At 38.4% G+C, this 18,939-nt stretch overlaps 1 protein-coding gene across 2 annotated transcripts; it reads left to right on the top strand.

Annotated features, from left to right (window-relative positions):
* Window positions 1-4,782: 4,782 nt before the first annotated feature.
* galnt17 (polypeptide N-acetylgalactosaminyltransferase 17) lies at window positions 4,783-16,858 on the top strand. Of its 2 annotated transcripts, XM_058799044.1 has the most exons (12): window positions 4,783-5,325; window positions 6,662-6,944; window positions 7,035-7,218; window positions 7,649-7,815; window positions 9,305-9,479; window positions 13,066-13,263; window positions 14,154-14,271; window positions 14,436-14,621; window positions 14,690-14,827; window positions 15,335-15,430; window positions 15,874-16,035; window positions 16,130-16,858. In XM_058799044.1, the coding sequence occupies exons 1-12, from the start codon at window positions 5,233-5,235 to the stop codon at window positions 16,265-16,267; spliced, it is 1,938 nt and encodes a 645-aa protein (XP_058655027.1). In that variant the 5' UTR covers window positions 4,783-5,232; the 3' UTR covers window positions 16,268-16,858. The 2 variants fall into 2 exon arrangements, with proteins under 2 accessions (XP_058655027.1, XP_058655028.1); XM_058799045.1 differs by lacking the exons at window positions 4,783-5,325; window positions 6,662-6,944; window positions 7,035-7,218; window positions 7,649-7,815; window positions 9,305-9,479 and adding an exon at window positions 10,313-12,935.
* The last annotated feature ends 2,081 nt before the right edge of the window (window positions 16,859-18,939 follow it).

Consider the following 18,939-nt stretch of genomic DNA (forward strand, 5'->3'; position numbering starts at 1 on the left):
AGCAACTCATTCTCACAAACCATTGCCCAATTTCACCACCAATTTGCTTCTGACCTCATTTGAGACAGTCCCAGAGGAGGAAAAAACTCACTATTTACAAATGAACACCTGCCTCTCAATCCCATCCCCTTCCCTCTCCTTCACGAGCTCTATATTGATGGAGCGATAACGTCATTCAGATCCACACAGCTGAGCTCATGATCGTTAAACCCCACAAACAGTCCACCAGACTGATTCAACAGCAAATGGCTACACCGCAGAGAATAACGTGTTACATTCACTGCTTTTCGACTTTATACTTCATATGTACTTTGGCACTTTTTCAGGGAATCGTGAAAAAATCGAGCGATTTAGTGTCGCATTTTAATGTTTGTACACAAGTTTGCACAGATGTTGTAGCCTACTTTTAATTTTGTTAAATCATAGCCTTAATTTAAGGAACAGGAACAAATTAGTAGCTACAATTTAACCAGGATTTACCTAAAACGAGGGAATGAATTCTCAATTAGTGTGACTACTGACCATGATGTTTTGTTTTTTTCACATCACATGTGTTGGAATAATGTACGCTGATGAATCGTTTACAATAAGATCAGAAACGTTCAAAGAATGTAAATATAATCAGTTTTGATTTTATGTTAACCAGAGCTGTAGTTGGCTTGAGTCTGCTTTATTGGAACATAAGACACAATGTTCTCATCAAAACTGATCCCAAACTGACCTAATCAACCGGCCTGAGACAGAGGATAATGTTGTTATGGTTGTGGCTCCCTGAATTATTTTTAGTGCAATTTGATGATGTATTTGGTTCCTCCCATTCTTACTTTCATCTTTGTATTCAGTATTCAACCTCATTATGCCACTTCCTGTTTATCAAGTAATCAAGAACAAGAATGTCAGTCCTGTAGAAGAACCAAGGGTCACATGATGCAGTTGTGCGAGGACGAGACATGCAGAGGAGGGAATAATGTGAGCGTGGCTAGATCTACCAAGTTACCGCTATGAGGCCAGGCACATCAGTTCCTTGGGCTATCTGGGTGACCTATTTCCTCCTGAACTCGTGGAATTTAAAGGTGCAACAGAGAGGAAAGCCACTGAACAACCCATATAGCGATGTACATTGAAGGTGACAGCTTCAAATAAATTTCATAGAAGTGAATACCTGTATATGATGGATGAATCATAAAAATGTTCTCTAGGTTATTTATAGGTTTAGAATTAGGGTCCGATTTCAGTGGTACTGTAAAAGTATCTTGATGTCTTTGGCTTACGGTGTGATGCAATGCTTATGAGTGAGATGCAAATGGATATTAAAAAAACAGAGATGATCAGATGTGATGCTTCTGCAAAACTCGTCCTCTGTGAATAAAATGATCGCTGCTGTGCCACAAATAAAGCATGCTTGCCTAAACATGTTCTAAAGGAATAGTTTATCCAAAAATGAAAATTCAGTCATCATCAATCTTGCCAAATCTTGAAAAAGAAATGAACGACCAGGTCTGAAAACCCCCCCCCAAGTCTTTAGTAAGTGACTCGCTTCATCAAATTAAGCAAAAATAGATAGCCTTGCAATACTGGCCAATTTTCATTCGTGTTTGCATATATTTAATCATGGTGCGTCAAGATACACATTGCAAAAGGTTTAATAATATTCACAAGATGCAACAGCATTTGATGCCATTGACGTCAAATTTGGGTGATGTGGAGTGCAAATGAGATCAGAAATCTATAGATTTGTAGCCATAATGGGTCCCATTCATTAATAATTGAATGGATTATTTCTTATTTATACACACTTTTTTTTGGCCAATTCACATGTGTATGCACAAACTTTTTTAACCTGGTTCTAATATTAATGAATTTGGAGAATTCAGAGGGTCATGCAGAGGAACGATCGCAGATAACACATCACTGTATGATGAAATTTATTGAAGATGAAATATTTCATCACATTTAAGCCTCAAAGAGTAAGTGATTTTTGCATGTGTGTTCTTAGTTGTTCCTATATATATATATATATATATATATATATATATATATATATATATATATATTTATTTTTTTTTTTTTTTTTAATTTAGAAAAAAAAGTTATGGATGAGTCATATTTTGTTCTTGAAAATGTTTGTATACTGATTTTATACACAAATTTGTGCATATGCATGGTTATTGAATGAGATCTATTGTTTTAAATTTCAGGCTGTTCAACACCAAGTTATTGTATGGATTCAGATTTTTAGAGGTGTCAATTTGTTTTTGGAGGTCAGTGGTTGCAGTTCCCTTTCATATTCTCTGTATGGAAGAAAGCAGCTTGGAGATCCTGCAAATTTTCTCCATTCCTGTTTCAGGGAAGCAATAAAATCCAGATCTGAAGCAACATGATTTTTTCTTAAGGAAAATATACTTGAAAATAAACAAAAACTTTAGAAGAACTCTAGGAACCCTTAAAAAAGAACAGTTAAATAAATGGAACCCATAAATTCCTGCAAGAACTCTAAAGACTGTCTATGGTTCTTCGTGTAATCTGTAAAGTTGCATATAGGTTCTCTAGAAGGTTCCACCAGTCTACTCCAGATGGTGCCTCAAGTATCTTCTTTTTTACAGTGTTGGGAGTACTATTCCTTTTACTTCTATAAAACATCTCATATTAACTACTATACTAGAAATGTACATAATGAGGGGTCATGACATGGATTTTTTAAAATTATTTTAATATGTTCCTTGAGGTAAACTTATAATGTTTATTAATGATTATTTGATTATTAATGATTACTATTAATGATTATTTTCAACCTTCACCCTCATGTCGTTCTAAACCTGTAAGACCTCCATTCATCTTCGGAACACAAATTAAGATATTTTTGATGCATTCCGTGAGCTCTCTGACCCTGCCATAGACAGCAAGTGTCCTTACACGATCAGGGTCGAGAAACGTAGCAAGGAGATCGATAAAATAATCCATGTGACAGCAGGGGTTCAACCGTAATTTTACGAAGCTACGAGAATACTTTTTGTGCACAAAAGAAAAAAAAAGACTTTATTCAACAATTTGTCTCCTTCGCGTCACCCTAGCGCCATTTTGGAGAATATCCACTAAACATAAACAGTGTATGCTATTATGTGTCAGCTGCGCACTTTTTGCACACAAAAAGTATTCTCGTAGCTTTGTAAAATTACAGTTGAACCACTGATGTCACATGGATTATTTTATCGATCTCCTTGCTACGTTTCTGGACCTTGATCGTGTAAGGACACTTGCTGTCTATGGCAGGGTCAGAGAGCTCTCAGAATTCATCAAAAATATCTTAATTTGTGTTCCGAAGATGAATGAAGGTCTTACGGGTTTGGAACGACATGAGGGTAATTAATGACAGAATTTTCATTTTTGGGTGAACTATCCCTTTAAGGCTTAGTTCACGCTGCAGGCTAAAGTGGCCCAAATTTGACTTTTTTGCCCAAATGTGACCCATATCTGATTTTCTTATGATAGTCTGAACAGCACAAATCCGATTTTTTCAAATCAGGCCCAGGCCACTTTCATATGTGGTCCTAAATCGGATTCATATCCGATGTTTTGCAATGCGACTTCAGTCTGAACGGCCATGTCGCATTTCATGCGATTTTTACATCATTGAAATGCGACAGACGTCACAATTCTGTGCTGGAGGAAATCGTGCTCTCCTTCTTCTTAATATTCTTCTTCTTATCACTTCGTTATTTAGGCTCTGATTGCACATTAACTTAAAAATTGCTAAACACACGCTAACACGAGCAGCATCCATTTTTATTTCCGCAAACACAGTGCGCTGCGTCCGACGCCACGTCTTCTTCTGCGCATGCGGGTCACTTCAGGGCCGTATACGGTTCACACATGAGACTGATGGCAGTCGCATTTAAATGACAATGTGAACAACAGCGCAAAAAAATCAGATTTCAGCAAAAAATCCGATGTGAGCATTAAGACCTGCAGTGTGAACTAAGTCCATGCCTTGTCAGGAATCGGCCACTGTTATGACTGGCTAACTTCATTGCATAGGAAACACTATCAGCGCCCCCTCGCTATTGCATGTGAGTGTTTTGACAACACGATCAAAAATAAAACAGTCATTTCCAGACAAAGCATTATGAACTCATTTACTTACGGTTTGCGATGCAGCACTTGCTTTCAGCGTAATTAAGTCAGCCGTTAAGGTAGTGAACGCCAGTAGGTGAGAAGATAACTATTCGTCGCTCTGGAGGCAGTGTTTATGCAAATGTTTGTGCCCAGGTGATGTCACCTTGCCCATCAGATCCAAAACGAGCCGTTTTTGGCGCTTGATTAAATAAATGCTTTGTTCATAATGAGGAGGACGTTTTAAGCTATGAAACTTGCAGGATGTTTTAATGACACAAAGATCTCTTATATGACAAAAGATCAAGGCAAATTTGATTTCTCATGTCATGACCCCTTTAAGCACAGTGTCTAGGCTACTTAATACTTTATACTTAATATCTAACTAATATTAGGCCTATTGCAAAGAAAATACTGCTGTTTTTACATTGTGTAACTAGAATTCATTACTATTTGCACTTAGTGCAATGGATTCTATTTACACTTAGTGAAAGTAACAGTAGCCTACATTTAGTGCAAATAGCCGCTGGCAATATTAAGTCTGTAAGTAATTCTGTCTACTTGGCATGTATATGAGTATGACGTTTTGGTATCGTCCATGTAGGTGAACAGAGTTAAGTGGCGCGCGCGTGAGCAGCTCTTTAATCCCACACATCTGCTCCACATGGTGCATCCATTCCGTGTTTTCCATCAGTCTCAGCCGAGCCGCTATCCAGCATTATGTGGACAAAACGATTTAACAGGGCACATTAACCGCAGAAAACAGTGTGGATGGCACGAGATGCGGGATGCTCGTGGATCAGCGTCACATAGCAGCCGGATATGAAATAGTGTTTATAATGAACACTGCGCTTGATGAGGATGAATCCGGCTGGAGATGATGTTGCGTCTGCGGAGTCTCGTTGCTGAAGTGGAGGGATCTTATATACTTCTGCTCATCCAGGGCAAACACGCACGTTAAGTCTGACTTCACGAAACATCTTCTGACATTATTTCCAGCAAAGGACAGCTGTGTTTGTCAGAGAAAACCTCTTAAGATTTGGCTGACAGATGTCTTATGATGAATGACTGCAGTTTAGGACCGTTTGATGTGAGTCTTTGAAGTATGTAAATATATTTCCCATGTGGATTTTATTTATAAGAACATGTGAATACGGAAGAAAGCGCACAGGAGGACATATTCAAGTGCAGGATGCATTTTACCAATCCAAAATGGTAAGTGGTTATGGTAATTAAAAAATAAATAAATAAACCAGGCTATATCAGCCAAATGACAAGCATCACAAAAACGCAGTCTGATTCAAGTTGTCATTTACATTTGCTGTTGGTCAGTTGGTTATGTTGGAGATTCAGTGTAGGCTATGTCTGATTTTCAGAAGCCTGTTGTGTCTCAAAACCTAGTGAGCTGCCTACCTTGAACATATTTTTGGGTGATACGAAAGGGTGCCTTACAGGCGCATAAATGGATTTTGCCAATTAAATATAGCAGAAATAATGTTAATTAAATGTGAAATTAGGAATACAGAAACATAAAGTTAAGTAGATAATTATAAATGAAAAACATTATTTTAATGCACGGTTATTATCATCCTGAAATGGTTTATTTTGAGACAGTGTACATTATCTAGCTTATTACGTAGTAATAGTAAATAAATACAAGGGCAATGGAAATGACTTTAGTTCAATTATTTAGTTACTTGTAGCCTAGATTAAGATCCACAAAGAAAAATAGCCCAAATATGTAGAAAACAATTAATTTAGCGAGAATAATGAGTAACAGGCTATTAAAATACAAATTTACATAGGCTGTTATTATGAATATAGCCTATAGTCATTCCGAAAATTCCTTAATTTAAAGTCTCTCTCATCGATCTTCTTGTGTCTTACCGGTTCGTGGTTCTGGGGACCCCTGAGCATCCAATTATCAAAAGTTTTATGTTCACTGTAAAAGTAGCTAATACTTGAGTACTCCGAAGCCAATGTAACAAAGTTATTAACCGTTAAAAGTCGAAAAATAAAGCCTGCTTAATTATTATAATTTGTGCTTGCATGACCATAGAGAGAGAGAGAGAGAGAGAGACACGAAAGTAGTCCCGGCATATATTATGTGATATTTTGCCGACTGTTTTACAGCGTTAATGTATATTTATTTCGTCGCTGAATGGTGCGATTGACCAAACAGAATCAAGTATTCTAGGGAATGTAATGAAAATAATTAAATACCCTGTCCGTCAGGATATAGCAAATTCTGTCACTTTGCGTTTCATTTACAAATGAAAGCAAATCTTTTAACATCTTAGAAAGCATTTTTGTTAAAGTTTACCTAATAAACTGGTAATAAAATGGTATCTAGATGTTGGCAGTGTGAGTGTTTTGACACATAAAACTGTCATACCTCATGGTAGACTTGGGTTTAAGTCCAGCCCAGGTCTCTTCCTAGTTCCATCCCCTGCTGACTTATTGTCTTTATTACTGTGTCTATCAATAAAATAGACAGTTTATGGTTTCCATCAGTTCAGTGCACATCACACATTTGCTTTATGTTTTTAAGATGCGATTTGCTGGATTCCGAACACCAAAATCTTTCATGGCCTTTGTGATGAGAAGATGGAAAATCTTGCTGGTGCTGAATGTGTTTACGATTGCCGGCTTCATCACTTTTTGGGGCAAGTGCAATTTACGCACAACCAAAGCTGTTGGTCAACAGGCGGCGGCTGCTGATATGAGAGGACAGACGCATCTGAATGGATCTGCTCAGGAGACCAGCATCACTCATGATGTGCTCTTAAAGAGACTGGGATCACTGGAAGATGTGGTCTACAGACAACTGAATGGTAACTTCTTCATTATCATAAAAAACTGCATTATTCACAAAAATGCCCTTTTACAGAACAAGAAAGCCATGAGTCATTTGTGTTGCATAGGTTTGTCCAAGTCTCTCGGACTCATTGAAGGTTTTGGAGGCCGAGGTAGAGGAGGTCTACCAGCAACACTTACGCCAGAGGAAGAAAAGGAGGCTAAATACCTGAGGGAGAAATATGGCTACAATGCATTTCTGAGTGACAAAATCTCTCTGGATAGATCTATTCCAGATTATCGACCCAGCAAGTGAGTGTCACTAGCTTTTTTATTTTTACCCTGAAAAATATCTATACAAAAACTATAGTTTTTGCTCTTGGTGTAATATGGAATGAGTTAACTGACTAGCAAAGGTATGGCATAGTTTTGTATACTTTGTCATATTTGTCATTTAATCACAAAAACCCACTGCAATAGTTTAGCTATAATGTCTAGAACAATTTGCTTAATAGATTTACCTTTTACCAAGATTAAATAGGACAGGAAAGTGACATTTACTGTTTCTAAGTTCAGTTAAGTGAGGTTCTATAAGCTTCATTTTTGAGACCCACTTAGCTCTGTAATTGTTACAGTGAAAATATGCAAAGCAAGAAGTGACTTTCCTTTTGTTAGGAAGTGAAAGGTTTCACAGCCTTGTGTACAAAAGATTCTCTGTATCCATGTATGTGTGTTTTTATAGATGCAAAAAGGCCTTTTATCCCCGTGACCTGCCACAGATCTCCATCATTTTCATTTTTGTAAATGAGGCGTTGTCTGTCATCCTGCGTTCAGTCCATTCAGCTGTCAACCACACACCAGCTCATCTCCTAAAGGAAATCATCTTGGTGGATGACAACAGTGATGACGGTGAGAAACAAGAGAATTTTGGCTCTAAATGACATGGTACAAAATCATATTTAGTGGTTATTCTAATGGTTTTCAAGTAATATGAAAAAAATAAGTCCTCCTGGAAAGTTTGTATTTACCACTTGGGAAGTCATACACTGTAAAAAGTGATGTTGACTTAACTTAAAAACATTGAGGAAACCCGTTGCCTTAAAATTATTAAGTACATAATAATTAAAAAAAAAAGTTAAGTGAACTTGACAATTCAATTAACTTATTTTTTTCATTATCATCTACTTAAAAATATTAAGGCAACGGGTTTCCTCAATTTTTTAAAGTTAAGTCAGCATCACTTTTTACAGTGTAATTGTGTCATCAGGTGTGTTCAAATCCCTTTGGCTGGAGAAAGATGGCGATGCACAAAATCTAGCAAAAAATTATTATTATTATTTCTATTTTTTTTTTTTTTACTCTTTCTACAATGATGAATAATGAATGTGCATCAGGTGTGTTTTTGTGTTATCTTCTAAAGGTGAAGCAAATTGTTATAAATTCTATTATAATTGTGCAATACTACTGTGTTTTGTACATTCAACATAGCTAGTTTTATTGTAAGTAAAAAAATAGTAATTTCATACATTTCAACAAACTTCTTGTCACCAACAGATGTTGCATCAATTGTATCCGCCATGTTTTCTCACTGAAATGTCCCCAAATCCTGAGTTTCCCACTCGTAGTTATGACATCGTGGTGGTTCATATATGCATTAAACACATAATTAAGATCTTTCCTACAGGACTCGAACATACTATTAGATGGTAGGTTATTTTGCCTAGGACCAGTAAGAAACCACTAAAAACTCATCCAAACCCCCCCAGTAACTGCATACCAATACATTAAAACCACTCAGAACACCTTAGAAACCACAGAGCAAATAGAAAATGCAAAAATCTAGTTTCATATACCATTCTGACAGGGTTTAATCCATTGTGTTGCATTTGAGTGTCAACACTGATAACCTGGAGTAGTTTGCCAAGCACTCTTTGCTCACGTTGCGCATGGCCATGCTTGTCTATTGTATCAAAGTGTGTGCTCAGGCCTTCCCAGAGAGACAGTTCAATTTCCATCACATTGTTGGCATGAGCCAGTGGCGGAGGGCCAACCGTCCATCAGCGCAGGGGGAAAAGCCTGCATTTGCTGAAATGAGGGGGCAGGCGAGCAGCACACCCATCTCTGTTCTCATAATGTCAGTGATTCACGGTTTGTCACTCGGAATGCAGATGACAGTGTTTAACGTGGGGATCGGGAACACTTTCCAAGAACGTGTTTTCCATGGGGATGGTGTGGATCCCCATAGCACAGATCAAAGGCACGAAAGAGTTTTGGCGTAGGAGACATATTCCCTCTGGTCTGGTTTAAACACAGTGACGAGCACTCATGCACCATGAAACAAGATTTCTCCCTCTTTACCGTTTATGTGTGTGTGTGTGTGTGTGTTTATGCATGACAGTACAACTGAAAGGGCCACTGGAGGAGTATGTCAACAAGCGATACCCGGGTCTTATCAAAATAGTGCGCAATCAGAAGAGAGAGGGCCTCATCCGGGCTCGCATCGAGGGCTGGAAAGTGGCCACTGGGGAGGTGACTGGCTTCTTTGATGCCCATGTTGAGTTCACGCCTGCATGGTGAGAATCTAGCACTTGCTACACTATACTGCTGGTATTATAGATGGTTTCACTAACACATCGACTTCTCAGGCCTTGTTTACACCCGGTTTTAACATCCGTCTTGGGTGATCTAAACTGAGCTGCTCAGCCAAGACAGACAGCTGTTTACAACCAGTAGTAACATATGTCTCAAATATGTCTCTTGTGACTCTTGAGATTGGATTTCCAGTGGAGGGTCTCTAAATATGTGATTTCATGCATTAATCACTATGCCAGTGGTAAAGTGTGTTTACAAAGTCAAAATAAGAAAGAAAAAGCATAGAAATTAATTTTATTCTGAAATTTAAAACTTTTTTTTTTTTTACATATTGGAAAAGTACAAAACTTAAAAAGCCTAACCAGCCTAATTTGGTTTACTGGTCTCAACTGGATTAAACTGGTTTTAGCTGGTCTCATATCCTGCCAGGATGGTTTAGCTGAATTTCCGCATAGGAAAACTGGTGACCATCTGAAAATGATTCAAACCCCAGGTTTGAGAACACCTAAGGCTAGTATTGCAAGGAATGCTGTCACATGCGGTTTTGGCCCTGTTGACACCTGGTATATTACAGGGTTAGTTCACCCAAAAATGAAAATTAGCCTATGTTTTACTCACCCTCAAGGCATCTTAGATGTATATGACTTTCTTCTTTCAGGTGAATCCAATTGGAGTTATATTAAAAATTGTCCAGGCTCTTCCAAGTGTTAGAATGGGAGTAGGCGAGTGTCAAATAAAAGTAGTCAAATAAAGCGCATCCAACCATACTAAAACGTGCCTCACGCGGCTCTGGGGGTGAATAAAAGCCTCCTGTAGTGAGCAATGCATTTTTGTAGAAAAAAAAAAATCCATATTTAAAACGCTATAAACAGTTTTGTGTAACTTCCGCTATCTGTCATACGCACGTTCACGAGAGACTGTCTTTGGATGAATGTAGGACGCCGGCGCAGCTCATGCGCATGTGATTCTCGCGAAAACCAATGTTTGTTTACACGAGCAAAGTTTCCTTACTTTACCAAAGGAAAACCAGTCTCCTCTTGGCTTATATCGAAATCCTCTGACATTATTCTTTACAAATCCTTGTTTTGTGCTTCTAATTTGTGACCGGCTTTTTGTTTTGTTCTCTCTCCGTTGCGTTTCTGTGTTCGTCACTAATCCCCCCCCCGGAGCCATGTGAGGCACGTTTTATTATGGTTGGATGCGCTTTATTTGACTACTTTTGGACTGTTGAACAAAAACACCCGCCCATGCCATTGCAAAGCTTGAAAGAGCCAGGACAATTTTTAATATAACTCCGATTGGATTCATCTGAAAGAATAAAGTCATATACACCTAGGATGAATAAAACATGGACTAATTTTCATGTTTGGGTGAAGTAGGGCTGCTCAATTATGACAAAACTCATAATCATGATTATTTTGGTCAATATTGTAATCACGATTATTTAACACGATTATTAGTGGGCCATATAACCAAAAAAAAATTTCAAGCAAATCTAAAGTATTCAGTTAACAGCCTACTACAGAAATTGAATAATCAAATGTAAAATAAACAGCATAGTCTTCACTGTAAGAATTAAACTTCCTTTGTTTCTTATTAAAGCTACAAAAGACCTTCTGTGAAGAGCAGTTAGTGATTTTCTCTTTGTCTTTTGTTGTTTGATTAATATTAAGCACACAGTCGGCAGCAGGAATATAGCCTGCTGTCACTTTAAGAGCCGCACGGATCCAATTTACTGTTACACAAGCATTTTCATTCTCAACTCTTTACGTTCATTTATTACATAACCGACGAGGTTTTACGTGAATAATCACTAAGCACCGCATTTTGACACATTTTGCATGTATTTGACCGTTTAGGCGCATACGTTCAGCTAAAAGATGACTTTACATGTCCGTGCTCTGCTCCATCTCTGAGCGCATAACAGAAATCCTCCCGAGGAATAGCGCAAGTTCTCTTTCGTGCTTTTTAAAAACATTAATAAATCTAATCCACTTTAATAACTCAAGCACGTCCCATTTTGCAAAAGTCACGTTACATGATTTTACTGATTTACACGTGAAAATGGGCTTTTATGGAGGAGTGAAAGCGCAGTGCTGGAAAGGAGGCGGAATGGGGCGCAATAATCGTTTTATCTCAATTATTGTATTTTCATAATCGTTGGATGCCGAAGTCGAAACTGAATTTCGATTAATTGCACAGCCCTAGGGTGAACTAACCCTTTAGGATGCATTTTCAGTGATCTGGTCACAAGTGTTCAGCCAAGGTGCATTACTGTTTACACTTGTGATGTTTGTAATTGCCCCTTATACCCTCATTCACTATTCCCTAAATTAGTCCACTAATATAGTCCAGTTGAAGGAGTGAATGAAAACAAATGAGCAAATTTGTACGCTAAGTGCACTGGAAGGGTTGCCACTTTTGCATAGTTTGTGCTTGCTGTTTAATAAACATTTGAAACTTGGCAAACTGGCAGTTCCAGTAGTAATGAAAAGATTTATCTTGAACTCTTTCATGGAAACTAGCATATGTATAACCCACATTGGACAAGTGGTTAGGAAAATGGATGAATGAATGATTCAGCTGCAGGCGCCATCTTCTGGCGAGACACAGAAATTAATTCGGCACAACACTAACATTGCATTATGGGTATTCTCTAGCTATTGAGTGTACATTGGTTGTACACTCATTATTGCGGTGCATTATGGGATTGAATGTGTGAACTAAATAACATCCATTATGGTTTCGGACACCACTACAAATGGCTGTGTCCCCTATGGGGGCGATTTTAGACACAACCCTGGTCTTAACATGCGCTTTAAATGTGTCTTCTGTGACTATTTGAAGACTACATCAGGGGTGTCCAATCCTGTTCCTGGAGATCTGCCGACCTGCAGACTTCAGTTCCAGATTTGCTCCAACACACCTGCCTGTATTTATCACGTGCTCCTGAAGATCTTAATTAGCTGGTTCAGTTGTGTTGTGTTTGATCAGGGTTGGAGCTGAACTTTGCAGGATGGTAGATCTCCAGGAACATGATTGGGCACCTCTGCTCTACGTCATTTTCATGGATGCGCCAAATGCGGTTCACAAATACAATTGAATTAAATGGAGCCATTACGCTGCTTACGAGTGAGTGGGAAACCAAGAGAATGTAAAGGGTACAAATGGTAAAGCAATTGTAATCAATGTGTTTTGGCATAGCATAGCGAATGTGAAATACATTTTTTCTGGTGTGCTTTCTCAAAAGAAGCCCAAGGCGAGTCTTCGAATGCATTTGTCCACATGAACATCTACACTACGAAAGCAACCCTTTCATATCGGACCGTTCACAGATGTATTTAATGTTGTGTTCTCATGAGCAAACCACACAGATATGAATACCACGTGTTTCAGTTCATGTTCCTCTGTAGGTCCATCTAATTGGCTGATGTGAGGTGAGAAACCAGCCAACACATTCGCAAGCCAGAATTAGATTTAGCTCCACAGCAGAGTTGAAGAAGTGTTATTAGCACTGTGCAATACAGCTTTGCTTATAATGATCTAACCTCTACATCCCCTTGTCAGGGCTGAACCAGTTTTGTCTAGAATCAAGGAGAACCACAAGAGGATCTTACTGCCCTCCATAGATAACATTAAAGACGAGACGTTTGAGCTGGAACGCTATGAGAACTCAGGCCATGGTTATAACTGGGAGCTCTGGTGTATGTATATCAGCCCACCGAAACAGTGGTGGGATGAAGGAGACACTTCTGCACCTATCAGGTAGGATCCTACTGGACTTTCATCCATTCTGAACACAGTCCTGGGTTTCATATTCTTCATTTACCTTGGGTTAGTAATTAAAGGGATAGTTCACCCAAAAATGAAAATTGTCATTAATTACTCACCCTCATGTCGTTCCAAACCCGTAAGACCTTCATTCATCTTCAGAACACAAATTAAGATATTTTTGATAAAATCAGAGAGCTTTCTGACCCTGCATAGACAGCAACGCAACTGACATATTCAATGCCCAGAAAAGTGGTAAGGACATTGCTAAAATTGTTTATGAAGAAATTATTATAAGAAACATATAACAAAAGATTTGACAAGTACAGCAAGACCTGCTTGTCCAGCTGTGGACAATATCTTTATATATCTGCTCTGGTTGTCTTAAATCCTCTGAAACATACAAAAAGGTATAGAAGGAAAACACACAGGAGTATTTTTAAGTGTTTCACTCAAAGGCTGAAACCAAACAGAGTGCATTGAAAGTTTATGTGACTGTACAAAGTACTTTAATATTTAATGATGTTGGCATTGTTTGGTTTGTGATTGGTTTTCTGTTGCTAAACAACTCACCATTATATTCTAGCACAGCATTGTTTCACACTGTGTTCCTTTGGCACTGCCGTTCAGCACTGCACTATTCCATAACCCACGGTTATGAAATAAGTATGAAAGTAGCTTAATGCAAAGTGGTCTTAATATAGTTTAAACAGTGCTTATAAAATAAAATATATGTTATTAGTTGAAAGATAAATTTTACACTGCCACTGTTCTCAATATATTACTTATTTTTTCAATATTGGCATTCATTATTTCTTCATTAATTATTCAGTATATTAGAGAAGAAACAGCATTGAAAATAAGTGTAAAATCTGTATTTTTAGGACGCCTGCAATGATAGGCTGCTCTTTTGTGGTAAACCGGGAATACTTTGGGGAGTTGGGCCTACTGGACGCAGGGATGGACGTGTATGGAGGCGAAAATATAGAGCTGGGAATCAGGGTTAGTATGCCACCCACATCCCTCCGCTAAAGTAGAGCATTCATAACTTAGCCTCCCTACGCTCAGTGCACAGAGCCTTCATTTGAAAAGAATTTTAGCTTTTTTTTTCTAAAATTGTGCCAGAACTGAAGTTTGATAGGTGTATGTGTATTTTTAAATCCCAGGTTTGGCTGTGTGGGGGAAGCATGGAAGTTCTGCCTTGTTCCAGAGTGGCCCATATTGCAAGAACAAAAAAGCCCTACCACAGTAACATCGCCTTTCACACTAGGCGCAATGCACTTCGGGTGGCAGAAGTCTGGATGGACCAATACAAATCAAATGTCTATTTGGCATGGAACCTCCCAATGAAGGTAAGCACTTGACATATTTGCAGTATTATAATAATAAATAGTATACTTCACTTTCTTTGTCCATACAGAACCATGGCATTGACTATGGAGACATATCCCAGAGACTAGAGCTCAGGAAAAGACTCCAGTGCAAAAACTTTGAGTGGTACCTCGACAATATCTATCCAGAGATGAGGACATACAACAACACTCTCTTTTATGGAGAGGTGAGTTTCACATTAAATGAATATAGGTGCGGTCACGTTATTAGCGTTTGGAAAATTTTCATGGACGAAAGATTTCCCTACGCAGAGTTCACAATGGGTTCAATTTGGTTACATGGATTTGCCACGTTGACCAACAGAAAGCTGCTTGGAAATTCACTTCCATCGTATTGAAAATGACACTGTAAACATTCTTCTTCACAATGACTTATTTTGTAATTCACAGAAGAAACATTTACATTTATGCATTTAGCAGACACTTTTATCCAAAGCAAAAACAATAGAGGAACAAAATCAATCTGTCAAGTATTCGTAATATACAAAGAAAGAAATGTAGTATGAGGGCGAGTAAATGATGACAGAATTTTATTTTTTGTGCGAACCATCACTTTAAGAAGGCACTGCATCATTAATTAGGTCTTAGTTTTATCAAAACAGGTTTCATAACTTTTTAATCAACAAAAAGCAGGCCAAACTATCAGCTGCTTACATCTTTTTAATGTGTTCTAGATACGCAATACCAATGTGACCCATCTGTGTGTGGACCAGGGCATAAAGGAAAACCACACAGCAACTCTGCACCCCTGCCATGGCTGGGGCCCTCAGGTAGAGCCGCAACAAATCACAGCTATACATCTCCACAGACCTGACCTCCACTAAACCTCTACTCACTCTGCATGCTGGAAATAGGTTACGTCTAGAGGGAGTCTCTTCATGACATAGTTCTCCGCATTCTGTTCATCAGCGGTAACTAAGCAATGAAGTGACAAAATGGTGCGAAATACAAAAGAAATTCTATTTTCTAGTTATAAATTAAATCTGGAGACCATAACTTTTAGATCTAGTCTTGACCAGTTTACATATCTGCACTGGAGCTTGACCCAGCTAATAATTATAATAAATTAATAGTCATTATGGAACTGCCAAAAACTATCTGGCAAACATCATCAGCATAGGGTGCCAAAATGCCCCTGAATGACTCAGTGACCCAGTTACCAAATCACTGAATTAAATAAATTCACATTATCCCTCTGTGGTCTATTTTGTAGCTGGGTCGCTACACTGAGGAGGGTTATCTTTTCCTTGGTCCTCTGGGAAGCACTGGCGAAGATACGCGGTGTGTGGTGGACGATAAAATCAGCAGCTACCCACAGCTCCTGAATTGTGAGAAAGTCTCTAATGTACGCCAGAAAACTTGGCACTTTGCACAGGTGAATGGGTCATGTTTAATATAGAGCACTTTGTAAAAATTGTCCTTTTGCCTTTGATCACTAAAAGGATTCTTTTTATTTTTGTTCCCTGAAGAATGAAGCAATCATCAACCGAGCTACAGGACGCTGTCTTGAGGTAGTACCGGCTAATGTCTACTTCGGCTACACTCTGATCCTGCGTTCCTGCACTGGCCAGAAGTGGAACATCAAGAATTTGATGAAACAGGACTGAGGGCAGTGAGTCAGCGACCTTAGAAAGTTGGGTATCTCTATGGCCTTCATGGAACTTTTGAAAATGGATCCAGTTTTGTGGAACTCCAGGGGTGCTGATCATGTTTGCGTGTTTTGGGTTTTTGGACTTACTACATTCCACGTTGCAAAAAAATAAAGACACTCGAAGCACCACTGCATACAGTAGGTTCCTCAGATTTCCACCTTCTGGAAAACCTCAAGACATCCTTTCAAAAATGACAGTTCTCTGAGGAACATTAGATTTCATAAGTTCCTGCAAGAACTGTAAAGAACATCAATCGTTCCTCCAGTAACCTCGCTGCAATGAAAGATTTTGAAGCACATAAACTATGTTGAAGTTCCTTAGGTGTGCAATATTTGAGTTTCAACCATGAGAGCAACCAAGTCTTGAGTGCTGAAACCAAAATGACAATTAAACGTTGTAGATGATCAACTGCTGTATTGCAAATACTCTGTACATCCCTGTATGCATAATTGAAAGGATTAGTTCACTTCCAGAATAAAAATTTCCTGATAATTTACTCACCCCCATATGATCCCAGATGTTCATGTCTTTCTGAAAAAATTAAGGTTTCTGAGGAAAATATTCCAGGATTTTTCTCCATATAGTGAACTTCAGTGGTGGCCAACAGGTTGAAGGTCCAAATTGCAGTTTGAATGCAGCTTTATAGGGCTCTACATGATCCCAGCTGAGGAATACAGGTCTTATCTAGCGAAACGATCGGTCATTTTTTTTAAAACAATAAAAATGTATATACTTTTTAAACACTTGAGCTTGCACTAGCTCTACCTCACACATTACGTTATCACGCACGCATGACATAGGCAGAAGTACTGACCTAGTGTTTACTGAAGTACTGAAGTACACAGATTAAGTACTAACCACGCGTGACCTTTCCAACATTATAACATAATGCGTGAAGTCGCAAATGCACATCGCAGAGCTAGTGCAATACAAGGATTTGTGATTAAAATGTATAGAATTTTTATATAAATATATTTAAAAAATTTTTTGGAAAATGGCCAATCGTTTGGCTGGATAAGACCCTTATTTCTTGGCTGGGATCGTGTAGAAACCTTTGAAGCTGCATTCAAACTGCAATTTGGACCTTCACCCCACTGACCACCATCGAAGTCCACTATATGGAGAAAAATCCTGGAATGTTTTCCTCAAAAACCTTAATTTCTTTGCGACTGAAGACAGAAAGACATAAACATCTTGGATCACAGTAAATTGTCAGGTAATTTTGTGAGTAAATTATGAGTAAATTATCAGGTAATTTTTATTTAGGAAGTGAACTTATCCTTCAAGTCTATTCTTAAATTATATACATGCAGATTTTCTTTACATCCTGGAAAACATGTTCATATGTCCATAACAGCTTTATTTAGACATATTTTTTTAGTAATATTGAGTTGTACTATCTGTATTTCTTTGTCCATTCTCTTGTGTTAGGTTCTCACTGTCAGCAGCTATGGATCCCAGTGCGTCTTCTGTTTAAATAAGCTGTCTGCTCTGGAAATATGTTATTTATTGCATATTGTTTTCTACAGTAGCCCCTCACGAGAATGACATTATGATATGTGCGCAGTTTAACAGTAACTATGGTAACTGAGCTCTATCGGCTGTTGAATGGATCCTGTAGTAGTCATACTGTTACTTTGAACCTCACTCTAAAGCAACAAGGCCAGTACGTAGGCGATAGGAATATGGGAAAAAATGATCGTCAGGGATTGTCGACCAAGTTACATAAGGACACGTTACATGAGTCATAAACTGTACATGTAACTACAGTTTCCTCAGATGTTGTTGCACCCATACCGTCTTCCATTTTGACTAGGACTGATTTGAATAAAATGGTGAACTGCAGCATTTTAGTGCTCGGTGTCCTAAATCTAAAAAAGAATTTAAACGCCCTATATAAGTACCTCACTTTTTACTTTACCTGAGGAACTGTCGGCAACAACAAAGCAGCGTATCTAAAGATCAAAGCAAGTAACGCTCCACAAAAATTTTTAGGTTGTCATTTGAAGATTAGTGGCAAACACTACAATGTTCCTGTGACAGGAGGATGATGGGCTACCAAGAAGCTGATCTGACGTGTCAAAAAGCACCAGCTGAGCTTTCTCACACAACAATCCTTCCTTCAGCAATGGTAAGGCTGTTCTAACTTAAAAGGACATCAACTGTGCATACTAATCGACCCTCTGAGCGCCTCCTACAACTGAGCCAAACCTCTCCTGCTGTGATGCTTCAGGCTCTGTGTGACTGACAACTCCCAGTCATGTGAGCCGCACCACATGTTTGAGGGCTGTTAAATATTCAACCGCTGTTTATTATGCAACTAGACAACTAGAATTAGGGAAAATATTCTTTTTCATCTTTCCATATTAAACAACTCTGGCAGCTGTATCGGCAGCTCTGCTGTATAGGCCTATCGGCTTATGGATTTTCTTTGTTGCAGAGGCTTTCACATTTTATAGGAGGCTTGTTTCATTTCATGGTAAGCTGTGAAGCAGTGAGTAATTGTAGCGGTTCATAGCTCTCGAATACACATAATGACTTTGTAGTTCATAGTACAAGAGTAAATAATTTAAATAGATGATACGCCCCCATAGTTCATCACCGTTGATATTGATCATCATGATTCA

Source organism: Onychostoma macrolepis, chromosome 15, assembly GCF_012432095.1.
Source record: "Onychostoma macrolepis isolate SWU-2019 chromosome 15, ASM1243209v1, whole genome shotgun sequence".
Taxonomy (NCBI): Eukaryota; Metazoa; Chordata; class Actinopteri; order Cypriniformes; family Cyprinidae; genus Onychostoma; species Onychostoma macrolepis.